Source organism: Malaclemys terrapin, chromosome 1 (genome assembly GCF_027887155.1).
Source record: "Malaclemys terrapin pileata isolate rMalTer1 chromosome 1, rMalTer1.hap1, whole genome shotgun sequence".
Lineage (NCBI taxonomy): Eukaryota > Metazoa > Chordata > Testudines > Emydidae > Malaclemys > Malaclemys terrapin.
Genome location: NC_071505.1, coordinates 146,865,144 through 146,891,570, shown reverse-complemented (window position 1 = coordinate 146,891,570; position 26,427 = coordinate 146,865,144). Strand labels below are relative to the sequence as shown.

At 43.7% G+C, this 26,427-nt stretch overlaps 2 protein-coding genes across 3 annotated transcripts in view; both read right to left on the bottom strand.

The window, feature by feature from the left end:
- POLQ (DNA polymerase theta) overlaps nucleotides 1–5,494 on the bottom strand; it is a 149,928-nt gene extending 144,434 nt beyond the window's left edge. Inside the window, exon 1 of one of the 2 annotated variants that reach the window (XM_054042860.1) lies at nucleotides 5,281–5,494. In XM_054042860.1, coding sequence (XP_053898835.1) covers nucleotides 5,281–5,494 — 214 coding nt within the window. The remainder of the gene's footprint in view (nucleotides 1–5,280) is intronic. The other variant, XM_054042870.1, reaches the window with a different exon arrangement.
- Nucleotides 5,495–6,071: 577 nt separating this feature from the next.
- The window catches only part of METTL16 (methyltransferase 16, N6-methyladenosine), a 48,635-nt gene continuing 28,279 nt past the window's right edge, over nucleotides 6,072–26,427 (bottom strand). The window contains exons 5-9 of the mRNA XM_054042800.1: nucleotides 24,111–24,253; nucleotides 17,961–18,030; nucleotides 13,598–13,687; nucleotides 10,656–10,829; nucleotides 6,072–10,549 (exon numbers count right to left, since the gene is read on the bottom strand). Coding sequence (XP_053898775.1) covers nucleotides 9,932–10,549; nucleotides 10,656–10,829; nucleotides 13,598–13,687; nucleotides 17,961–18,030; nucleotides 24,111–24,253 — 1,095 coding nt within the window. The 3' untranslated portion in view covers nucleotides 6,072–9,931. The remainder of the gene's footprint in view (nucleotides 10,550–10,655; nucleotides 10,830–13,597; nucleotides 13,688–17,960; nucleotides 18,031–24,110; nucleotides 24,254–26,427) is intronic.

Genomic DNA, 26,427 nt, shown 5'->3' with positions numbered 1-26,427 from the left:
CTCCTGTTCTTTTTAAGATATTAAGGATACAAAGGGATCAAGCAACCCAACCCCTTCAAGAATGAAAGGCAGCAGCACCACACAACAGAGTTTCAGAGTAACAGCCGTGTTAGTCTGTATCCGCAAAAAGAAGAACAGGAGTACTTGTGGCACCTTAGAGACTAACAAATTTATTAGAGCATAAGCTTTCGTGGACTACAGCCCACTTCTTCGGATGCATATAGAATGGAACATATATTGAGGAGATATATATACACACATACAGAGAGCATAAACAGGTGGGAGTTGTCTTACTAACTCTGAGAGGCCAATTAATTAAGAGAAAAAAAAAAAAAAAAAAAAAAAAAAAAAAAAACTTTTGAAGTGATAATCAAGCTAGCCGAGTACAGACAGTGTGATAAGAAGTGTGAGAATACTTACAAGGGGAGATAGTCAACGTTTGTAATGGCTCAGCCATTCCCAGTCCTTATTCAAACCGGAGTTAATTGTGTCTAGTTTGCATATCAATTCTAGCTCTGCAGTCTCTCTTTGGAGTCTGTTTTTGAAGTTTTTCTGTTGTAATATAGCCACCCGCAGGTCTGTCACTGAATGACCAGACAGGTTAAAGTGTTCTCCCACTGGTTTTTGAGTATTTTGATTCCTGATGTCAGATTTGTGTCCATTAATTCTTTTGCGTAGAGACTGTCCGGTTTGGCCAATGTACATGGCAGAGGGGCATTGCTGGCACATGATGGCATAGATCACATTGGTAGATGTGCAGGTGAACGAGCCCCTGATGGTATGGCTGATGTGATTAGGTCCTATGATGATGTCACTTGAATAGATATGTGGACAGAGTTGGCATCGGGGTTTGTTACAAGGATAGGTTCCTGGGTTAGTGGTTTTGTTCAGTGATGTGTGGTTGCTGGTGAGTATTTGCTTTAGGTTGGGGGGTTGTCTGTAAGCGAGGACAGGTCTGTCTCCCAAGATCTGTGAGAGTAAAGGATCATCTTTCAGGATAGGTTGTAGATCTCTGATGATGCGCTGGAGAGGTTTTAGTTGGGGGCTGAAGGTGACAGCTAGTGGTGTTCTGTTATTTTCTTTGTTGGGCCTGTCTTGTAGGAGGTGACTTCTGGGTACTCGTCTGGCTCTGTCAATCTGTTTTTTCACTTCAGCAGGTGGGTATTGTAGTTTTAAGAATGCTTGATAGAGATCTTGTAGGTGCTTGTCTCTATCCGAGGGATTGGAGCAAATGCGGTTATATCTTAGAGCTTGGCTGTAGACAATGGATCGTGTGGTGTGTCCTGGATGGAAGCTGGAGGCATGTAGGTAAGTGTAGCGGTCAGTAGGTTTCCGGTATAGGGTGGTATTGATGTGACCATCGCTTATTAGCACAGTAGTGTCCAGGAAATGGACCGCTTGTGTGGATTGATCTAGGCTGAGGTTGATGGTGGGATGGAAATTATTGAAATCATGGTGAAATTCCTCAAGGGCTTCTTTTCCATGGGTCCAGATGATGAAGATGTCATCAATGTAGCGCAAGTAGAGTAGGGGCGTTAGGGGACGAGAGCTAAGGAAGCGTTGTTCTAAGTCAGCCATAAAAATGTTGGCATATTGTGGGGCCATGCGGGTACCCATAGCAGTGCCGCTGACTTGAAGGTATATATTGTCCCCAAATGTGAAATAGTTGTGGGTGAGGACAAAATCACAAAGTTCAGCCACCAGGTTAGCTGTGACATTATCAGGGATACTGTTCCTGATAGCTTGTAGTCCATCTTTGTGTGGAATATTGGTGTAGAGGGCTTCTACGTCCATAGTGGCCAGGATGGTGTTTTCTGGAAGAGCACCGATGGATTGTAGTTTCCTCAGGAAGTCAGTGGTGTCTCGAAGATAGCTGGGAGTGCTGGTAGCGTAGGGTCTTAGGACAGAGTCTACATAACCAGACAAGCCTGATGTTAGGGTGCCAATGCCTGAGATGATGGGGCGTCCAGGATATCCAGGTTTATGGATCTTGGGTAGCAAATAGAATACCCCTGGTCGGGGTTCTAGGCATGTGTCTGTACGGATTTGTTCCTGTGCTTTGTCAGGGAGTTTTTTTAGCAGATGGTGTAGTTTCTTTAGGTAATCTTCAGTGGGATCAGAGGATAATGGCCTGTAGAATGTGGTGTTAGAGAGCTGTCTAGCAGCCTCCTGGTCATATTCCAATTTATTCATGATGACGACAGCACCTCCTTTGTCAGCCTTTTTGATTATGATGTCAGGGTTGTTTCTGAGGCTGTAGATGGCGTTGTGTTCAGCATGGCTGAGGTTATGTGGCAAGTGATGTTGCTTTTCCACAATTTCAGCCTTTGCACGTCGACGGAAGCAATCTATGTAGAAATCCAGTCTGTTGTTTCGACCGTCCGGAGGAGTCCATGCAGAATCCTTTTTTTTTTTTTTTTTTTTTTGTAGTGCTGGTAGGGAGGATTCTGTGGGTTAGTATGCTGTTCAGAGGTATGTTGGAAATATTCTTTGAGTCGGAGACGTCGAACTTTGTGATTTTGTCCTCACCCACAACTATTTCACATTTGGGGACAATATATACCTTCAAGTCAGCGGCACTGCTATGGGTACCCGCATGGCCCCACAATATGCCAACATTTTTATGGCTGACTTAGAACAACGCTTCCTTAGCTCTCGTCCCCTAACGCCCCTACTCTACTTGCGCTACATTGATGACATCTTCATCATCTGGACCCATGGAAAAGAAGCCCTTGAGGAATTTCACCATGATTTCAATAATTTCCATCCCACCATCAACCTCAGCCTAGATCAATCCACACAAGCGGTCCATTTCCTGGACACTACTGTGCTAATAAGCGATGGTCACATCAATACCACCCTATACCGGAAACCTACTGACCGCTACACTTACCTACATGCCTCCAGCTTCCATCCAGGACACACCACACGATCCATTGTCTACAGCCAAGCTCTAAGATATAACCGCATTTGCTCCAATCCCTCGGATAGAGACAAGCACCTACAAGATCTCTATCAAGCATTCTTAAAACTACAATACCCACCTGCTGAAGTGAAAAAACAGATTGACAGAGCCAGACGAGTACCCAGAAGTCACCTCCTACAAGACAGGCCCAACAAAGAAAATAACAGAACACCACTAGCTGTCACCTTCAGCCCCCAACTAAAACCTCTCCAGCGCATCATCAGAGATCTACAACCTATCCTGAAAGATGATCCTTTACTCTCACAGATCTTGGGAGACAGACCTGTCCTCGCTTACAGACAACCCCCCAACCTAAAGCAAATACTCACCAGCAACCACACATCACTGAACAAAACCACTAACCCAGGAACCTATCCTTGTAACAAACCCCGATGCCAACTCTGTCCACATATCTATTCAAGTGACATCATCATAGGACCTAATCACATCAGCCATACCATCAGGGGCTCGTTCACCTGCACATCTACCAATGTGATCTATGCCATCATGTGCCAGCAATGCCCCTCTGCCATGTACATTGGCCAAACCGGACAGTCTCTACGCAAAAGAATTAATGGACACAAATCTGACATCAGGAATCAAAATACTCAAAAACCAGTGGGAGAACACTTTAACCTGTCTGGTCATTCAGTGACAGACCTGCGGGTGGCTATATTACAACAGAAAAACTTCAAAAACAGACTCCAAAGAGAGACTGCAGAGCTAGAATTGATATGCAAACTAGACACAATTAACTCCGGTTTGAATAAGGACTGGGAATGGCTGAGCCATTACAAACGTTGACTATCTCCCCTTGTAAGTATTCTCACACTTCTTATCACACTGTCTGTACTCGGCTAGCTTGATTATCACTTCAAAAGTTTTTTTTTTTTTTTTTTTTTTTTTTTTTTTCCTCTCTTAATTAATTGGCCTCTCAGAGTTAGTAAGACAACTCCCACCTGTTTATGCTCTCTGTATGTGTGTATATATATCTCCTCAATATATGTTCCATTCTATATGCATCCGAAGAAGTGGGCTGTAGTCCACGAAAGCTTATGCTCTAATAAATTTGTTAGTCTCTAAGGTGCCACAAGTACTCCTGTTCTTCTTTTTACACAACAGAGTGAAGACTTTCCAGGGGCAATCAGGGTACATCTACACACAATATTAAAAGACCCACATCAACAAGCCTCAGAGCCTGGGTCAACTGGCTCAGGCTCACATGGTAGAGCTGGCATTGAAAGCTAAAAATACCAATGTAGATGTTTAGGCTCAGGCTGGAGCCTGGTGAGGGGGATGGTTTCAGAGCCTGGACTCCAGCTCAAGCCTGAACATCTACACTGATAATTTTAACCCCTCAATACAAGCCTCCATCAACACCAGCTAGCACTGGGTGACTCAGGAGTGTCACTTATTGAATCATTTTTTAGGAGGTGTCCCATCCAAACACTGACCCAGCCCAACCCTGTTTGCCTTAATCTGACAGCATTATATCAAGCATCAGGCAGTAAATGTCTGCACACAGAGTGAGAGATGTCAGTGTTTACAGAAGAGCTGTGAAAGGGGATGAAGACACAGGATATTAAACATTAAATTGAAAGTCACTCCACACGCCTGTGTGCTTGAAGATATCAGGGAGCTGTAATCAGGACCACAGGGAGCTTATTGCCTCCAAATGAATCACCTTGCCAATTTGCTCTACTCTTCTTATTAAAGCACATCTATAAGCCTCGTTTTCTATCCCAAGAAATGTAAACAGTACTATGCATTAATTGTGTTTTGGTAGCACGTAGAGGCCCCATTATGCTAGGTGCTGACAACACACACAAATGGTTGCTGACCCATAAGAATTTACAAGTCACCTGCATTGTATCTCCCTCTCAGCCAGGAAGAGGGAAAATTTGATTCCCCTTTACACTGCCTCCCTCCCGCGCCCCCACACACTGAATGTTGGGCCCCCGTAGCAAACAGCCCTGTTCTCCCAACGCAGAACCTGCCGTGGGCTCAGGGGCGCTGCGCCCCTCGCCTCCCTGGCCAGGGGACATCACAGGGAGGCCCTCACCGCGGGGCCCGGCTCCCGGCTGCTGCCCGGCGGGTGCTGCCGCTCCCTTCCCTGCCCCCGCGGCAGCGCTGCGAGGGGCGCCCCGGCGCACCCGGGCTGGGACCAGGCGCCTCAGGAGCCGGCACCGCCGGAAGCTCTGCCAGGGGCTCCCGCGGCCCCCGCCAGCCCCCTGGAGGGCTGGATCCGACTCCCCACCCGCGATAGCAGGGCCCGGATCGGTCACCCCCGTAGGAACGGGCGCGCCGGGCGGTACCTGAGCGGCTCGAGCTGCCGTTGCCCCACAGGGAGCGCTCCAGGCCGGGCGGGGGGCTCAGCACGGGCCGGGCGGGGGCCGCGGACCCGAAGTGGCTGCAGCCCCCGGGAGCGGGTGGGGAACGGGCCAGGCCGCCCCGTCTTGGCCTCCTGGCGCCACCAGCCCGGGAACTAGACCCCATCGCCAACCCGCCGCCATCTTCCCGCTCAGCCATTCAAACCCCAGCGCCCCGCCCCGCATGGAGGGCCGGCGAACGGCACCAGAGCGCGCGGCCAGCCAATCAGAGAGCGCGCGGCCAGCCAATCAGAGAGCGCGCGGCCACGGAGCCAGAGTCTGGAGAGGCTCCCGCGGGGGAAGCGCAGCTCGTTAGCGCCCCCACGCTCCGGGCGGTCAGGTTGCTCCCGCGGCCCCACCCGCAAGCACACGGGAAGCTGGGCCGGGGTCGGGCCCGCCGCAGCGTCCAGGGCTAACCACAGCGCTACCCCGAGAGCCGGGACCCTGAGGGCAGCTCCCCCCGCACCTCCCGTTGTGCGGTTCAGGCTGAGCGCGCCCTGCAGCCAGGCGTGTTCGTGCAGGCGAGGAGATGCTCCCCCATAAATACAGCCGCACAGGGCGCAGCGGGCATAAGGCCCTGGTTCCCCTCCCATGGGGCTGATAGGCGTCAATAGCCCCACCCAAGGCTGCCCAGGTTCCAAGGCTAGAAGGGAGCATGGGGGTCAAGCATCCAGGTCTTGCATTGTGGAACCAGCGAACTGGGTTTTAGGCGTCGGGAAATTAGGACACAATGGAGCTCTCAGTTCTAATGCTTTTTATTTTCACACTAAACAAGCTTTAGAACACACCACCTCCCCAGCTGGTACCTTACAACTGCAAAACTTCAGCACCTAAACACTCCCCCGCGGGAGGATAGAAGCGGGCAAAATTTGCAAGGGTGACCCCTTGGGGGTCGTTGTTCCCTCCCACACCCTCAGCACCTGAGAAACCTGGGATCACATTTTCCAGATGTTCTGAGCACTCAACTCCCATTGATTTCAGGCTCAGTGGTGCACCTTCAGCCTTTTTGAAAATCAGGTTCCTGCTATACCCCAAGAAAATAAGATAATGTAGTTAGAATATACAACTGCAAAATAAAAGTGGTTTTAATTGCTTCCCCAGCATCATACAGAAATTGGGATGCAGAACAGGGCTCCACCCTTTCTGCCTCCAGGCCACTACAAAAACAGCAAAGCACACTACCTTATTCACTATACATCTTCCAACTTCTGCAACAGAGGCAAGGGTCCTACAGATAACCACCTAATTCAGTACACAACCCTGATTTGGCTTTAGCACACTGTCCACGCTGGTGTGCAAGACAGCACAGATTGTACTCATTTTTGTATTTAAACTTTTTTTCAATTTAAATTAAACTGCTGCAGAGTTCCCAATCTGCTGCATTGACTTGCTTTTAGGAGTTCACACCTAGATGCCATCAAGTTTATGTGCTCCAAGAGAAGCAACTGCCTGTGAATTGTGGAAAGATCTTTAAGACACCTAGATGTTGAGGCCATTTAGCATTTTAAAGGACAGACTCTGAAATGGGTCAGCCCTACTTTTATAACTGAGTGATGGTCCGCAGACCGCCAGGGTACTCCAGGGTGTCCACAAGTCATGTCCAGGGTCACCAGTCACACTGATCAACTCCTCCCCCTCACTCTCTCCCTCCTAGTGTTTCCTGCACACTGCTGAAGGCACTGGGAGGGAGGGGGAGGAGCAAGGACAGGGTGCGTGTAGGGGAAGGGCAGGAAGAGATGGGGGGGCCTTGGGGAAAGGGGTGGAGTGGTGGGGCCGGGGTTGAGCTACCCCAGGGAAAATTAGAAGCTAGCTTAGGGGTTCGTGGCTGTTTGGCATTTGCCCTCTCTGACAAAACTGAATCTATGAAAGTACTGGACACAGGTTATTCCTCCATTACTTTCGTTAACCAACATAGACAAGGATTCGATTCTCATGCAGTAGCAGGCTACTTTTAATACCTCAGTGCTGAACAAATGTTATCCAGTTATTGGTTTTTCCCTCATCACAAGTGGCAGTTATCGATAGTGGCAGTTCATCTGTTATCTCATCTTCTACTCAGATTGTAAACTCTTTGGGGCAGGGACCATCTTTTGTTCTGTGTCATACAACAGGGTGCTGGCCCATGCCTAGAGCTCCTTGGCACTATGGTAATAAATAGAAAGGCCACAGACTGGATAGACAATCTCAAACCCTAGATGAAATCCAGGTCAGAGGCACACAGCAATGCAGCGTTGAGAAGCTTTACTGTTACTTTATCCCTTCTCTGGCTGAATAGGCAACCAGTCTCTGTGACTGCCAAAATGGCACTTTTTAGGAGCTGGTTTTTAAAGGAAGCTACCACACAGAACAGCTGGTCCTAAATCCCTCTCTCCCTAGAGCTAACATTGCCCTCTGATTTTTAATTACATTTCCAAAAGACTATACTTTGTAAATTTACACTAAAAAACCACCTTTCAGAAGCCCATGGAACAGCCAAACACGGTACAGAGGGCTTTGGTTTCTGTGGGACTTGGATTTTTTTGTTTGTTTGTTTAAGTAGTTCAGGTGTCCAAAAGAACCTCTCAAAACTCTTAAGTTTGATTAAACTACAATTAGCATAAAGCATCACTGCTTCAGGAAGCAGCTCTGTGCAAAATCAGCAGGCTACAAACCAGAATTTGAGAACCACGAGCTGTACAATCAATAACCCAATTTAAGGGCTTTATATATAACATTTTCCTAATCAAATATAAACCACTGCCTATTATCTGTGATAAAATAGTTAACTAGCATGACATCTGTTGGTTAATGAAACATGAGAACAAATCTAAAATTCTCTCAGAAGTATTTTTCTTCACTGCTACACAGGAAAAACATTGATCTTTCTAACTCCAAATTGAATCCATTAAGTCAAAGGCATAAATATTTTAGAGTCTCTTCTATACAAATATGTTCTCCATTTTTTACTTTTATGGTAAACAAACATAGTATTAATTTTACTTGCAGTATATGACACTTCAAGGAAATCATGACATTTTCAGGCAATTTGACAACATTTAGTGCATTCTTTTGAAAGATAATGGTGCAGGTCAGATTGCATCACCTCCATTTCCTTTCAGTCACCTCAGTTGTGTTAAAATCTGATCCAAATAAAATAATTTAATAAAAACAAAGTATCAGAACGATTTTATGATATCAAATCCAATACTGTGTAACTGTTTACCAGAAGTTCAGAGATTAAAGACAGGACTTAAATAGTATATCTTGTTTCTCTGGCCTGCTGTGGTGCAAAAGACAGGATGTACAGTTTCTGCTGAATTTTTTGGAACCCTTGATGAATAACACATATTCAGAGTGATCCCAACAGCATGAACAGGTGCATTTGCTACAAGAAGTCAATAATGTATCTTTCTCCTATTGTGGATTTCACTTTTATATCTATGGCCCATACCAGTATAATGCATACTTAATGTTGCAACTCATTTCCTGTCACTGGGCCACTTCAGAACCCCCCACTAACAGATCTTGCCATTTCCAGAGAGAGCATCAGCTATCCTGTCCTCTCCACACCCTGTTCATCATATTAATCTGTTTTCCTATCCATACTTTTATCCCCTGTGATGAGTTTTTCTGGTCCATGGAGATGAGGGACATATACTCCAATTCTCTCTCTCTCGCCCCACCCTCATTAAATACTTCAAAGAAATTTAAGTTTAAAGTGAAGCCCAGTCTTTCAGGAATAATTGCTTGAAACCACCACACTGCATTTCATCTCCTGTATCAGTGGGGATACCTGGTCTAAAACAATGTGTGCCACAGTTAAATTTTTCTTAACTTGTATGTTGGAGGAGGAGCGCAAATCATTTTTCATTTTTAAGCTTTTGAAAAGCAAAAAAAAAAATCTATGCAAATCCTAATATTTGTTAAATAGTGGACTCTAATCTAGCCATTAATGAAAATTCAAGATTCATGAACATCTCTAAAGCTACCCAGCTCTCCCATATTATTTTGTGCTTTTATGAGCTGTCATTTAAAGAACTGTCACCTGTTATCAAGATGTCGCTCAGCTGAGGGCAAACACATAGGGAAAGGAGATGGAGGAGGGTGGCAAGTGCCATCCCTTCAAGGAAGATTCCTGGCTGCAAAAGACAATACACAGAGTTGCAGGCTAACCTATATAAGTAAGAGCTGAAAAAACCCTTATATTCCTGCAATAATAATGATGTAAAAATTTAATATTGTAATGATTATTTCTATTCAGCAAAGAGAACTGCATTTCCACCAAGTCAGATCAGAAAGACCAGAAATCAGCTGTAATGTTGCCATATGAAACCAACCACAGAGCTATTGCTAAAATAGGTTTCCATTTATCATGCAATTTTACAGCTAGACACTGAAGTGCTTTTTAAGCACTGTTTCTCCTACCTCTCATTATTATATACCTATGATTCCTTGTATTTAAAAAAGGCTCTGTTTAAAAATAAAGTTGATTTTCATCTCAATTTTGGTCATTTCTTCTTAAAAAACTTTGTTAGCACAAAGTTTCTTTTAGTCTATTAAAAAGATTACAAAAAAAATATCTAGAACTGACCTATTTCTACCATATTCTGAATAAGGGCTAACTAGCAACCAGTCGAAAAATTTGATTTCGTAAGTAGGTGCACAGTTGGTTCATTAAATCTCTGTTCTGTCCTTCAACCCAGTGCATCTCTGCTAATGCATCATCCCCTTCTTTCTTCACATTTATTAAACACTTAAAAAGAAAGTGTCCACTAGTTCCTTTGGGACTTTGTCCTTTTTCCATTGTTAGATTGCCAGCATCCTCTGAAGCATCAGGCTCCTCCTTTGCATCACTGGAGTCTTCACCAATTAATGTTTCTGCTTGCTTTGCTTCTATGTCCTCCTCTTCCATGAGTTCCTCATTGTTTTCTTCTTTGGCAGGGGAATCTTCCCTTTGCCTGTCATTCTTGGCTGAGCTGACATCCTCATCAAGCATCACTGACCCCATTTCGAAGTTTTCAGTCTTGTTTTGTTCACACTCTGGGTTGTTTGAGTCTTTCTGGCTGCTCTTCTCTTCTTCCATTGCTTGCAGAGTATCTTCAGAAGCTCGAGGAAGTTCTCGTAGCTGCCTTACTCGTTCTCGTTTCTTTCTTCTTAAATGAACCCAAGAGTTTTCAATGGCTGTTAGAAACAGACTAACTTCATCTTCTCCACAGGGAACATACTTATGCTGAACCTATTGTAGAGAACAGCAGAACTTCATAATCACTCTACTTTAAATAAGTTTACATTTATGCCTGAAAGCAGCATGTTGTTCTAACAGGTAATGCTTAATACTGTACCTTCAGATCAGTCAGTATTTTTTCTATCCACTTTGTAACCACTGCTATGCCTTCCACAGCATCCCAGCCCATAGCTGAAGCCTTGATGGATAACTCTTTGACTGTGGATGCCAACACTATAAATGTAATTGGCTTCCGGGGCTTTTCTAACTTCCTTCTTTTAGAGGGAGGTGACTGAAAAAAGCAACACAACAAATGAATTACAAACATCAGAAGTGTGCAACACTAATGGGACAGTTTTAACACCTAGGACATAAAGAGTCTGCATCATGCCAATGTCCGTACAGTAGAACCCTGTTTATCGGATCCTCCCTTAACTGACTCTCCACATTTACTGAACAACCAGGACTCCAGAGCCAGAAGCAGGTGATCTCTCTTATGGCGGCTAGATGGCACTGCAGCATCACATTTTCCCATTCCTGGGTTTACCCACTGTTTTGATTATCTGATTTGGCCCTGGGCCAATTAGACCAGATAAACGGGGTTCTACTGTAATACCATGTACATTCACTGTAATGGCCTGTGTATCACTTAAGCCTTCAAGAGGGTTTTAAGTAGGACTTAAGAGATGAATATGCTTTGTACTGGCCTGCTGCACGGGTGACTTTTACCTTAAGATATTAGAAAGAATCAATTATGCTTTCCTTCAGCTGCCATTTCTCAGATTACTATAAGTGTTTCTCTTGGTACTACATATGAAAGCCACTAACGTTTTGATACTGATCACACACAGGTGTATCACTGCATCTCTCTTGTAAAATTAGTTACCACAAACACCTGTGCAAAAAGTACATACACACTGATCTAAAAAGGAGAAGCAGGCTTTGATTTAAAATAAATACGTTAACAATCTTCAGTTCAACTTACATAAGTGCGTGTAAGAACCTGGATATTTTCAAATGTTCCTAAGGGGTAATTTTTTGCTGCTAAATTCTTATTTAAGCACTGAAGTGGAAGTGGCCTGATTTTCAGGGAACCTGCAGCTCACATTGAAGCCCATCAGAGAGGCCTTGCTGACTTGAGTTCTCTCTAGAGAGGGGCTTGGCAGAATTAGATTTTTTTTTTTAATATAAATTTGACAGATACTTATTTTTTTAAGCTTTTTTAATTTTTATCCATTTAAATTTTCAAAGGCTTGGGAAATTATGGTGGGGTCAGACAATTATTAATGACAGACATTGAGACTCAAAACGTTAAAGCTTTATGACCATTAAAAAAAAAACACAAAACTGTTACCAATGTGAGACTGACAATATCCTGGAATATTCTGAACAAACTTTATGGAATTAAGTTAAACCCTACTGAATTAGGGTTAATGCCTTTGGGGTACATTGTGTGTATTCCCATGGAAATGCATACAATGTCACAGGAAGAGTAAATAGAAGAACAGTAGGGAGTAACTAGGCAAATTCACTCAGGTTGTAACATACCCAGAGAAGCCACCTCCCTGGAAAGGTGCACATATACTACAGTAGAACCTCAGAGTTACGAACACCAGAGTTATGAATTTACCAGTCAACCACACACCTCATTTGGAACCGGAAATACGCAATTAAGCAGCAGCAGCCACAAAGAAAAAACAAAATACAGTACAGTACTGTGTTAAACAAACTACTAAAAAAATGAAGGGGAAGCAGCATTTTTCTTCATAGTAAAGTTTCAGAGCTGTATTAAGTCAATGTTCAGTTGTAACCTTTTGAAAGAACCACCATAATGTTTTGTTCAGAGTTGCAAACCACCTCCATTCCCGAGGTGTTCGTAACTCTGAGGTTCTACTGTAGTTCAAACTTGATTCTCCAAGTCCAAAAGACAAAGAAAGGGTTTCTGGATAAATAGCTTGGTTTTAAACTGGCTCATGGCCTTCTTCCTGATCCAGCAAATGGACAGGAACCCTGGTCCACAGAGAGCCCCAATCAGTAGGGTAGGGTTGGAAGGACTGGGCCTCCTGAGGCCTCATAATACTGGGGACTTGTTCTGAGCTGAAGCTGTGATGAACTTGTAACCACAAGAAATCCCCCTTCGGTAAGGGGTTTGAAGGACTGCTCCTGTCAGAATCCATGCTAGGGTTGGCGTTAACTCTGGCAAGCTTATTAGCATGTGCGTGGGTCCTTTTCTTGTTTTTAAATGTGTTTTCTCTGTAATGCTTTTTATCTTAAGAATCAAATAGGCTTGCATAGGAAGTGCTGTACCTTATAAGTGTAGCAATTGCACCCGTTAACGGTCTCTTAAGAGAAAGCAAGCAGGATCTTGTCAGGCAACCAGCCTTTGCTGGGGATAACAGTGTAGGCAGCAACAGAGGGTCCTGTGGCACCTTTGAGACTAACAGAAGTACTGGGAGCATAAGCTTTCGTGGGTAAGAACCTCACTTCTTCAGATGCAAGAAGTGTAGGCAGGGAACTGTGAAGTCTGGAAATACCCGTTAGAAAGGAAAGGGATGTGTTTCTACAACCAGGAGAGGCAAAACCTGGGGAGCTGAAGGCCTGAGTGCGGGTGCCCTTGCTGGACCTGAACTATGACAAACATCATGTGTCAAAATATACAAAATAAATATCCTTAAACCAAACTAATATATTTTCAAGCAGTATTTTTCTTACTTTACCTATCCGTAAATTTTGATTATCAAAATATGTTTTCATCAGTTTGTGCTTATACGGTGAAATGAATGTTTATTGACATTTACTGATAAAAATCTAATTCTGCCAAGCCTATCTAAAAGTACGTTTGGGTTTGATACAAACATCAAGTAACATGTAACGGATGGACGGGGGGGTAGAACAAGGCTTTAACTGGCTATGGTGCAGATTTGTATTGCCATGCAGGAAATGCAGCTCAGATAACAATTATATCCTATACTCTAGGTTGAAGGGGAATAGCTTTGTTAAACCCATCCCCAAATGAAGTGTAGATGACCATGAAAAACAAACCAAAACACAGGCACTTACAGGCACTCGGACATCATCGTAGAAACTCCATGCCAGTGCCCACCTCATGGTACGGCCTTGACAGAATTCAGTGTGAGTAACTTTAGGAACCTATGTGAAGGAGAAACTTGGTCAGGCAGCCATTAACTTTCACCTCTAATTAATGAAATGTCACTCTGTTTTACACACATATTAGTCTAACTTCAGATATGTTATAAAATTAAGGTTTTGAACCAACAACATCAAAGTGAAATTTATTACACAAAAGAGCTTTACCAAGAATAAAATAGGCAACTTAAATCCACCTTTAATCCCTAAGAATTAAACTCACTTTAGGCACCATGGTGTAACAGAACGCCAACATGGTAGGCTAGGGAGGTCCCAAGTTCTAATTCCAGCTCTGCCTCTGACATACTGTATTGTCTTGGGCAGACCACTTTCCTCCACTTCTGCAAAATGGAAATACTGCAATATCCCTATGAGGTAGCTATGGTAGCACCCTCTTCCACCTTCCACCACACAAGGTAGGAGACTCCACCATCTCCTCCCCTGTAGGTCGACTATAAAAGAACTCAGGCTTCCCTGGTGAAGAAGGAATATCCCATGTACACACATATACCCTGGCATTCAAGAACATCAGCAAGACAAACTCTCCAGTACTTGTTTCATGCCATGGGGCTGAGTGCTTGAGAACGGAGAGATAACTCTAGCTTGAGACACTCAGTGAGATAGCTGGAGGTAGAAAGCGTGAGCATGAGCTCATGGAGATGAATGATAAGTGTTAATTTTCTACAAGAAGCATTAAGAACACAGAGGGTTGAATCTGATTCAAGCTTGCATATGAACATAGTGAATTTAAACATAGAATTAAATACAAACAATTAAAAATAAATAAGAGGGAAAAAACCTAGTATTGCATACTCTTCTTCTCTCTTAGATAAGCAGCTCTTCACAGAAGATATCTTATTTTTATTCGCATTCCTGTAACACCTAGAGGCCAACCAGGCTAGGGCAGAGATGCAAGTGACAGTCTCTTTCCCAAAAAGTTTACAAAACTAAAGAGACAAAACATAACAGGTGGATGAGACATGTGGGCAAGGGTGGAATGAAGGAGACAAGATAAAACAAAAGAGAATTGCACAATTCTTAGCCAATGAAAAGCAGTAATCACAATTTGCATCCTGTCCAGCCATTATCTGGTTGTACTTTCCTGCAAACATTACAGAAGAGGTGAGTTCTGAAGAGATGAATTCTGATGGATTCTGACTGAGCACATTTCCCATAGAAGTGCTTATCAGAGTAGAGAACTTGGTTTTGGGGGCTGACATCACCGATGGAGGTAAGGTGGGTATGAACCTTACTGTAACATATAAGGTCAGAGTTAGGTTGTGAAGGGCTTTGAGAAGTCTGACTCTGATACAGTGAAATAGGGGAAGCCAGAGGAGGAACTAAACACAGGATGACAGTGCACTGAGCTAACATGATCTTGGCAGCATCAATCTGAATAGATTTCAGGGAAGTGACGCTTCAGGTGTCAAGGCCAGAAGAAAAGGAAATTGCAGTAGTCAAGGCGTGAGAAGATTACAGCATGGACAACAGTTTTATCAGTGTGGGCACAAAGGAGGGGTCAGATTTGGAAATGTGCAGGAAAACACAATAATTTAGACCAGGGGTTCTTCAACTGCGGGTCGCAACCCCTCAGGGGGTCACAAGGTTATTACTTGAGGGTCATGAGCTGTCAGCCTCCACCCCAAATATCGCTTCATCTCCAGCATTTATAATAGGGTTAAATATAAAAGAAAGTGTTTTTAATTTCCATTTTGGTGATGTTAAACTTCAGTTGATGGCTGGACATCTATAAAGAGATGAACAAAGACAGGCTGAAATTTCAATATGGAAAGATCGAGAGAGAGATTTGCCAGTCATCATCAATATGGTATTCAAAACCATATTTGTGCAAGAGATAATCCACAGAAAAAAGTTTAAAAAAAGGAGGGAGCCAAGGACAGAGCCCAGAGAGGGCAGGATTGTGAGAAGAGTAAGATCGACAGTGTCAGATGCCGCCAACAGTCAAGATGAGACAATGGAGTACTGGCCCTGAAATCTGACCAGGAAGAGGTCATTAGAGACTTTGGTGAGTGCCATTTCTGTGAAGTGTAGAGGGTGGAAGGCATGAAATTAGACAAATCATGGAGTTATAGGAAAGGAATTAGATATGACTATCTGAAGCTCCTCAATTCTTCAGATCACTTATTTTAGTGCGCTGCATCTTTGCAGTCAGAAGCAGACTTAACAGCCCACGTATTTTTTTTTAAATTATTTCCAAGTCTTTTAAAGGATTTATTAGCATGTAGTGGAAGTCATGTCTTCCATTTATCTCCTCCCAACACAAATATTTAAATAAAAAATTTTATCCTGGGAGAAGATGCCACTGTGACAATTTCCCGCCCCCCATATTCTTCATAGACATATTGTCATGATGTGATTATGGCATAACTAAGATGTATTTTACACAAGATAAGTCATGTGACGTATCATTGAAAAAGTTATGATTTACTGAATATGATTATCCTATTTGTATGCTGTATCTTTTTTACCTAAAATTGGGAATAATGACTTGCAGCTGTACTACAAAGGTGTTTGCACCTGGGAAACACCCACTAGACAAAATGCAATCAGTCTAGCTGGCTAGCTGGGGACAAGTCAATAGATCATTAGGCAGAACAGGTCTTTGAATATGTTAATCTCCCACCTTCTTGAGGAGCTTTCCTGGGATTCTACAAACAGCCTCTGACCCATGACTGCTTTGACACTGCAAGATCATGTGATCAAGTCACCTGGTACTGGACTCCATGATAGAATACCAGTATTTTTCTGGGGGGGGAGCGGGGGGGGAGTGAGGTAGGGGGGCGCACAGGGCACTCTGGGAAACAAAGGGCTCTTGACATATGTAAAACCTATTTAAGGCAGGGGAGGGAGATAATCAAGGGTCATTCTTCACTGAATCCAGCCCAGGATGACAGCTGGAAACATCTAAGAAATAAAGAAGGGTGGGTGGGAAGAAGAGGACTGAACCCAGGCTGGGAAGATGTCTGGCCTGTGAAAGAAATACCTGGAATTTTAAGCTGCAAGCAAGAGCAGCTTGCCTTAAAGAATCTCTGCAATCTGCCTAAAACAACATTTAGGGTGAGAAATGACTGTTTGTAAGCAGTTTCTTTAGTATCTTAAGCTTAGTTTGCATGTTTGTTTCATTTGATAGGTAACCTACTTTGATCTGTTTGCTAACCCTTACAATCAATTAAAATCTATCTTTTGTAGTTAATAAACTTGTTCTTGCTTTCTCTAAAACCAGTTTGTGGAATTCATAACTGGGGTGCAAAACGCTGTGCATATCTTCCTCCACATTAAGGGAGGGGGCGAATTTTATGAGCTTATGCTATACAGTTCTCTGTGCAGCACAAGATTATACAATTTTGGGTTTACACTCCAGAGGGGGTGTGCACTTGAGTGCTGGCCAGTTCCTTAGCTGAGCTTTCCTAAGCAGAACTGATCTCATGTCTGTATCTTTCTGCAGTTGGATGTGCCCCTACCTATGTGTGCACGCTGGAGGAGGCTTGGGGGCCTGGCTCAGCAGGACAGTGTAAGGAAGTCCAGACTGGCAGAAAAGGCGAGCTCAGTGATACCCAAGTTCCAAGTGGCACCTAGAGGGAACCCATCACAGCCACCAGAAACATTTTTTGCAGGTGTGAATTCTGCTATGTACTCCTTGCTAGTGGCAGCTAATGCTATACATCTCACTATTCGGGAAGATTCTGTTGCTGCCTACCTCCCCCAGGCCTGTGTGTTAAGTCGGGGTAAATCTTCCACTGAATATATACAGCATTACTCAGACTCTCCTGCTTCTAAGGGAACCCACTGAGACAAGGCTGTGGGTGGAAGGAGTAAGATGTCTGAGCCTTAAAACACAAGGAGCCAATTCAGTGTTCTGTTAAGTCTAAAGATCATCAAGTAACTTATCAGTGAGGACTCTTGATATATGTACTGTCCTCATACTGAATTAATTAGAACCAATACATTTGTAGCATACAAATTAACTGAGGAAAAACAGCTCTTGCAAATTCTCAAAAATTCAGTGCTGAAAACTTGGAGAATACAGTGCCTTCTCATACAAGAGGTTGAATTCCTGCTTTAAGTTCAAAACTCTGCTTCACCTCAACTTTGGAGTTGCTACCAGTGCCTCCATAATACAAAAGCACCTTCCAAAGAATTATAGTTCAATAACTTGTAAGAAACCTTTCTTTTTAAGGGACAAAAACAGGCAACACAAATGCACAGTATCAGGAAGCAGCATATGCAACCCTAGTGTATTTGGAGACAAACTTACCCCCTGAATTCGAAGTTCTTCTTTTAATGGAGCTAAACTGCATTTCTTTCCCAGCATGCAGCTGTACCACCTGTGGACAACATTTTACATGAAGGTGTTTTAGAAACAGTTCAACTGAAAATGGCAACTAACTGCAAAGGGTTCACATCAGAGGTCTGCAAGCATCATAGGAGGGGAAATGCTCTCTAGTTAAAAATAGTGGCAAACCCATATTAGCAATATGATTTGAGCAAGTGCATAAACTAGGAGACCAAGGTAAGAAACCTGCCTGGATTTTTTCAATATTAGATTTTTGGGTAAAATTTTAAAAAGTTTCTAAGCAACTCTAACTGTCCCATTTTTAAAAATAACAAAGTGCTTTGGAAAATAGTACCCTTTACAATAATTTGTTTCAAACTTTCAATTTTAACTTTCCAAGGAATGAAGAGAGATGACAGTAGCAAAATAAGAGCTTGTGCCTAAAAAAAACAGACTCACTCCCTGGGTATCTCTGCTTATGAGAAATTTAGATACATTAATTCTCCCAGTGTCCAGCTCTCTAAATCCATATCTCACCAGTGGGCAAACAGAAGGATGAGAGCAGAGAGAGATTACCCTGCTTCTGGGAGCTCACCCTCTCCTTTGGATACAGGTCTCTCAGTTTCTTCCAAAGGCAAAAGTCTGTGTTCTTCAGCAGAATTTCCCAAAATTCCTTTACGGGCACTTGCCCAAAAATTTTAGAAGAGGTTTTGGGGCCCAATGGAATAATTTGTAAATACACTGTTAAAACTTTGTACCCAGAGAGTTTTCAATTACTGAAATGCAGTATTCTCTACATATTTTAAGCAGCTTCTTTGAGAGATAAAAATGCTTTAAAGTGATCACGGGTACAAGTATGAAAGATAAATAAAACCAGTTTTCATGTGGCATTATGAAGAATCTAATAAAACCAGAATTCAACTGAAAATAAGATTAATAGTTTTTTTTGTTTTTTATAAGGCCAAAAGACACCAGTCTGACCTCCTGCATAACAGGCCAGAGAATTTCGCCAATTAATTCTTCCATCTGCCGGCCCTGCTCAGTCCACTGCTGGCCTGGGGTCCCAGCTGCCGCCCCGGGGCTCTGCAGCCGCCCCCAGCTGTGGCCCACTGGCCCCAGACTGGGACAGCAAGGAGTGCAGACTGGGGCAAGAGGGGGCACAGCTCAGCACCCCCACCTTAAAAATTGTTCCAGCACCACTATGCTGGGGTATTTTCAAGTCCTGATTTGCTGCTTACATCACTATCATGCCACGTGGAACAGCGCACTGCGTTTGATGTTGAGATTAGAATGTACATCCAAGAACAGGAATCAGAATTTTCTAACAGATTTCAAGATTTCCAGCGATTTGGCCCAATGCTTTCTTTTCTAAATAAACCTGAAAAGTTCAACAAAAGCTACTTGGATTTATCCATATTTCAGTGGATGGGTGTTGAAGATTTCTAAATGCAGCTCATTCAGCTAAGAAGTTCAGAATTGTGGGCATCAAAAATTGGAGATCTGCGGAGTGCACTTGAAGCTAGTGAGAGAGATCATGGTGCCTCTACTCTGACCTGCTGGACATCCCTGCCAATGAAATTTAACTGTTTGAAGAAAATTGCGTTTGCAATGCTTTCAGCATTTGGATCCACATACCTGTGTGAACAGGTATTTTCACACATGAAATCTGTCCTCTGCCCCTCTTGGAGCCGGTTAACAACTGATCACTCAGAAGCCTGCGTGCAGATTCCAAATACGTGCCAGATATTGGAAAACTCAGCAAGGAAAAGCAAGGACAAGGATCACACTAAACTAACAATAGTTTAGTTATATATTATAGACTTATAGAAAGAGACCTTCTAAAAACATTAAAATGTATTACTGGCACGCAAAACCTTAAATTAGAGTGAAGAAATGAAGACTCGGCACACCACTTCCGAAAAGTTGCCAACCTCTGGGCCAGCAAGTCTCAGTTCCTATATAAAGGGTAGCTCAACATTCTGGCCATTTGGTTGAGTTGTCTCTAGCGAAGTAAGACCGGAACACAGCATTAAGTCAGTTTTTCTGCAGTGACAAACTTCCCAGAGCAACTTCTTATATTGAATAGCAGCAACAAGTTGGATGACTTTTCCAGATTTTGGAAACACGAGGCATAAAAGATAGATGCCTTCATCTAATTAGGCCAAGAGATGTACACCGTCCTCCAACTCCAGCTCTTTGGTACCAGAGGCCACCAGACAATAGTAGTTAAATCTTTGTTTTCCCTTACTAAAGTGATCTTTCTTGTAGCATTCAGTTCTACAAGAGGGATCAGTGAGTATAATGCCTTGTCAATCAAGGAATCATCTGTTTCCTGACAATATGGTACTACCACAACCTTCTCAGCTAAACCACAACACCTTCATATCACCTGTCCCAAGCGCTCTCATTCTAAAAAGGAAAGTTGGCACTGCCTAGATGGCCGTAGCGCCATTAAAATTGCTCCTGGATAAGTCAAAGTCTCTCAGGAACTCGGATGTTTTCTTAATTTCTTTTGATGACAAGAACTAACGTTTCTTTGGAAGTCTTTAGATCTAGCTCCTATTGGTCTGAGTTACTTTTGAATCTTAAGAGTGGAAGTGTTATCTGCCTTCCAGTAAAAGTACTATCTACAAGATCTACTCCCACTTCTTGGACAGTAAAAACAGAGCATCTTATGAAGAGGTCTGCAAAAATGCAAACTGGGCAACTCTCCATTCTTTTTCAAAGTACTACAAAATGACTATGTTTTAATATAGCCAAACAAGCAATAAAGACTGTGGAGCATACTTTCAGGACTGTATCCTGGAAAGCAGGTATTCTAGAAAAAGGTAGTTAGCTGCCTGAACATGAGCTCCCAGTGCATTATTCTGGCTATAAGAGCTAATTCGATCCCCAGATATTCCCATTTATATATCAGATTGGTGAAGGAAGGCAATATTATCTCTGTATATAGCACTGGTGAAGTATTTAGAATACTATGCCCAGTTCTGCTGTCCACACTTGAAAAGGAAGTAAAAAAAAAAAATTGTAGAGTTCAGAGAAGAACGACAAGAATGATTTATGGTCTGGAAAAATGTGTTACTCTGAGAAACGAAAGGACCTCCATCTATTTAACTTGTTAAAGAGAAGATCTCTAGCAGTGACTATCATTTGCCTACACAAAGAGGAGATGTGATACTAAAGGACTCTAATCTAAAAAACAAAGGTGTGACATGATCCAATGGCTGGAAGTTTAAAATCAGCATTATTCAAACTTGAAAAAAAATAGATGCAAGTTTTTAATTGTGTGGGTGATAAATCATTGGACTGACTACCACAGGATGTGAAATCCTCCTTCCCATGGTGTCCTGAAATCAGGACTGGGTCTCTTAAAAAGATATTCTAACTTCAACTGCAAGTTGCAGGACTAGATGCAAGAATCGTTGAGTGAACTTCCTTGGCCTGTGTTATAGATTCATAGATTCTAGGACTGGAAGGGATCTCGAGAGGCCATCGAGTCCAGTCCCCTGCCCTCATGGCACGACCAAATACTGTCTAGACCATCCCTGATAGACATTTATCTAACCTACTCTTAAATATCTCCAGAGATGGAGATTCCACAACCTCCCTAGGCAGTTTATTCCAGTGTTTAACTGTCCACCCTGACAGTTAGGAACTTTTTCCTAATGTCCAACCTAAACCTCCCTTGCTGCAGTTTAAGCCCATTGCTTCTTGTTCTATCCTTAGAAGCTAAGGTGAACAAGTTTTCTCCCTCCTCCATATGACACCCTTTTAGATACCTGAAAACTGCTATCATGTCCCCTCTCAGTCTTCTCTTTTCCAAACTAAACCAACCCAATTCTTTCAGCCTTCCTTCATAGGTCATGTTCTCAAGACCTTTAATCATTCTTGTTGCTCTTCTCTGGACCCTCTCCAATTTCTCCACATCTTTCTTAAAATGCGGTGCCCAGAACTGGACACAATATTCCAGTTGAGGCCTAACCAGCGCAGAGTAGAGCAGAAGAATGACTTCTCGTGTCTTGCTCACAACACACCTGTTAATGCATCCCAGAATCAAGTTTGCTTTTTTTGCAACAGCATCACACTGTTGACTCATATTTAGCTTGTGGTCAACTATAATCCCTAGATCCCTTTCTGCCATACTCCTTCCTAGACCGTGTCTTCCCATTCTGCATGTGTGAAACTGATTGTTCCTTCCTAAGTGGAGCACTTTGCATTTGTCTTTGTTAAACTTCATCCTGTTTACCTCAGACCATTTCTCCAATTTGTCTAGATCATTTTGAATTATGACCCTGTCCTCCAAAGCAGTTGCAATTCCTCCCAGTTTGGTATCATCTGCAAACTTAATAAGCGTACTTCTATGCCAATATCTAAGTCGTTAATGAAGATATTGAACAGAGCCGGTCCCAAAACAGACCCCTGCGGAACCCCACTTGTTATGCCTTTCCAGCAGGATTGGGAACCATTAATAACAACTCTTTGAGTACGGTTATCCAGCCAGTTATGCACCCACTTTATAGTAGCCCCATCTAAATTGTATTTGCCTAGTTTAATAAATAAGCATATCATGCGAGACCGTATCAAATGCCTTACTAAAGTCTAGGTATACCACATCCACAACTTCTCCCTTATCCACAAGACTTGTTATCCTATCAAAGAAAGCTATCAGATTGGTTTGACATGATTTGTTCTTTACAAATCCATGCTGGCTATTCCCTATCATCTTACCAACTTCCTAGTGTTTGCAGATGATTTCCTTAATTACTTGCTCCATTATCTTCCCTGGCACAGAAGTTAAACTAACTGGTCTGTAGTTTCTTGGGTTGTTTTTATTTCCCTTTTTATAGATGGGCACTATATTTGCCCTTTTCCAGTCTTCTGGAATCTCTCCCGTCTCCAATGATTTTCAAAAGATAATACCTAGAGGCTCAGATACCTCCTCTATTAGGTCCTTGAATATTCTAGGATGCATTTCATCAGGCCCTGGTGACTTGCAGGCATCTAACTTTTCTAAGTGATTTTTAACTTGTTTTTTTTTTTTTTTAATCTGCTAAACCTACCCCCTTCCCATTAGCATTCACTATGGTAGGCATTCCTTCAGTCTTCTCGGTGAAGACCGAAACAAAGAAGTCATTAAGCATCTCTGCCATTTCCAAGTTTCCTGTTACTGTTTCTCCCTTTTCACTGAGCAGTGGGCCTACCCTGTCTTTGGTCTTCCTCTTGCTTCTAATGTATTGATAAAAAGTCTTCTTGTTTCCCTTTATTCCCGTAGCTAGTTTGAGCTCATTTTGTGCCTTTTGCTTTTCTAATCTTGCCCCTCCATTCCTGTGTTGTTTGCCTATATTCATCCTTTGTAATCTGTCCTAGATTCCATTTTTTATATGGCTCCTTTTTATTTTTTTAGATCATGCAAGATCTCGTGGTTAAGCCAAGGTGGTCTTTTGCCACATTTTCTATCTTTCCTAACCAGCGGAATAGCTTGCTTTTGGGCCCTTAACAGTGTCCCTTTGAAAAACTGCCAACTCTCCTCAGTTGTTTTTCCCCTCAGTCTTGATTCCCACGGGACCTTACCTATCAGCTCTCTGAGCTTACCAAAATCCGCCTTCCTGAAATCCATTGTCTCTATTTTGCTGTACTCCCTTCTACCCTTCCTTAGAATTGCAAACTCTATGATTTCATGATCACTTTCACCCATGCTGCCTTCTACTTTCAGATTCTCAATGAGTTCCTCCCTATTTGTTAAAATCAAGTCTAGAACAGCTTCCCCCCTACTAGCTTATTCAGCCTTCTGAAATAAAAAGTTGTCTGCAGTTGTTATGCAGGAAGTCAGACCAGATGGTCATAATAGTCCCTTCTGCCCTTAAAAAGCTATGAATCTGAAGGGGAGAACCGCTGTCCTCTCCTCAATTTTATATAAAAACTGTGTTCCTTGGACATCAGAAAGGTTACAAATGTGTCTCAAATGAGCTAGTGGACTTCCCTGACCTATGGTTATTTAAAAAAGAAAGATATTTTGTCACAAATTGGATTTTCATCCAAAACAAAAATGTCCTCAGTTGAAGTCCCTTCCATGTGATTCCCACAGCAGGGTGGGGGGAGGAGGAAAGTTTCCTTAATAACTCCAGTCCTTACCGCAATCTTTTTTTAAGCTGCAGACTATCATGGATAATTCTTTTGACAAATTCTAGTTCTCCCCCTTCAGCCATGATCTCTGTGATGCCCCCAGTGTTCACAGAGCTCGGAGGGGGCCGTCGAGGATTTCGAGAATTTACGCCCTGGACAGGAAAGAAAGTGTTTGAGGTTTAAACCATTAATGAACAGTTTCCTTCCTTAAACACTGCTATCTCCCTCACACTCTGCCACAAAGTAACACTATCAACACTGCACCCCATCCCTATATGGGGAAACGTTAACAACGTATTTTTAAACTTAATAATGTAACGGTTATTACTCCCTGTCCGTATCTATCTATTGTATCTGTTTTTATACTTCGATTATAAGCTCTTTGGAGCAGAAATCATCTTTTTGTACTGTGTTTGTAGGAAACTCAGCACAATGGAGTCCCAGTCCACAACTTGAGCTCCTAGGTGGTACGGTAGTACAGATAATAGAGCAAAATCTATAGTCTTAGCTACAGGAAAGAGTTAGCAATATATTGATGCTATAGGAGAGTAACATTAAACATCTGGTTCCAAAACACCGTAGGACATGGTCATGTCAGAAAGTTACACCCAATGTTTAAATGTAAATTATTTAACTAACATCACCACTTCCCCTGTATTTCTAAAATCTGAAGTTGTCACTATAGAGATCAAGATTCTAAGTTTCTTACTGGGTCTAGAGCAGTGGTTCCCAAACGGGGGTTCGCAGAACATTACAGGGTGTTGGCAAGAAAAAAATCATTAATAGCAGCCAGAGGACCCCATTAGAGGCAGCAGGTGTTGCAGGGCAGACAAGCAGAGCCCCAGGAAGAGCGGGGCCGGGCAGTTGGGGCCAGCAGCCCGAGTCCTGCCCCTGTCAGCAGGGGAGCTGGCAGCCTGTGCCCCAGAGAGAGTGGGCCCAGGCAGTTGGGGCTGGCAGCCCGAGCCCTGCCCCCCCATCAGCAGGGGAGCCAGCAGCCCGAACCCCAGAGCTCCAGCGGGGCCGGCAGCCCCAAGCCCCAGGGAGAGCGGGGCCAGGCAGTTGGGGCCAGCAGCCCGAGCCCTGCCCCTGTCAGCAGGGGAGCCGGCAGCCTGAGCCCCAGAGAGAGCGGGCCCAGGCAGTTGGGGCTGGCAGCCTGAGCCCTGCCCCCCCCCCCATCAGCGGGGGAGCCGGCAGCCCGAGCCCCAGGGAGAGCGGGGCCAGGCAGTTGGGGCCGGCAGCCCGAGCCCTGCAGCCCGAGCCCTGCCCCAGTCAGCGGGGGAGCTGACAGCCCAAACCCCAGCGCTCCGGCGGGGCTGGGCAGTTGGGGCTGGCAGCCCGAGCCCTGCCCCTGTCAGCGGGGGAGCCGGCAGCCCAAACCCCAGGGAGAGCGGGGCTGGCAGCCTGAGTGGAGCCGGGCAGTTGGTGCCAGCAACCCGAGCCCCAGCGGTGAGTGGGACCTGCAGCACAAGCTCAGTGGAGCTCAGTCGACTGGGGCGGTCAATGGGGTCCAGCAGCAGGAGCCCCAGGGAGTGTGGATCCAGTAGCCTGAGCCCTGTGGTGGGCAGGGTGGCAGAGAGACCCCCAGATCTGCAGGTGGCAGCTCAGACTCCTGTCCTTGTCAGACAGGGGAAGTTGGTATGGAGGGCAGAGTGAACAGGAGCAGTGCTGTATGTAGGGGGTGGTCCAAGCTAATTTGTCCTTCGCAGGACACCCTCCTAGGGAGAAACCTCATGGCGGAAGAAAAGCTGTTTGGGAGCCAAACCAGCCGAAGCATGTTGTAGCCAGTGTAGCTGTGTTAAGGTGCCTCTGTAAGTGTCATTCTCTCTGGAGTGCTGTTTTGCTTCAGTGAGACTTGAGTGAATCTTCTCATTTTCTAGTTTGTTGGTTGTTAGCAGTCTCTCAGTGTTATTTTTATTAGAACTTTTGTACACAAGTTCAATGGATAAGTGGCTGAAAAAAGGAAGTGTAAAGACGCAAGAATCAGCTAGTGTTTCCTCAAGTCCACATTGTGGAACATCTACGTCTAATGATCATGATGGTCCTGGAAAGTCACTTACAAAGAAAAGAAAATATGATGATGATTATATAAAATATGGCTTTACATGCATTGGTGATCAAAAATGTCCAAAACCCCCGTGTGTGATTTGTGATGATGTTCTAGCAAACAGCAGCCTCAAACCTTCTCTACTTCGGCGCCATTTAGAAACTAGGCATCCTGCACAACTCAACAAGCCTGTTGATTTCTTCAAGCGAAAATTAGCTGAGAGGAAAAGTGACATTACCAGTTTTATACTCCAAGCAAATACTGATAATGAAAATGCACTTG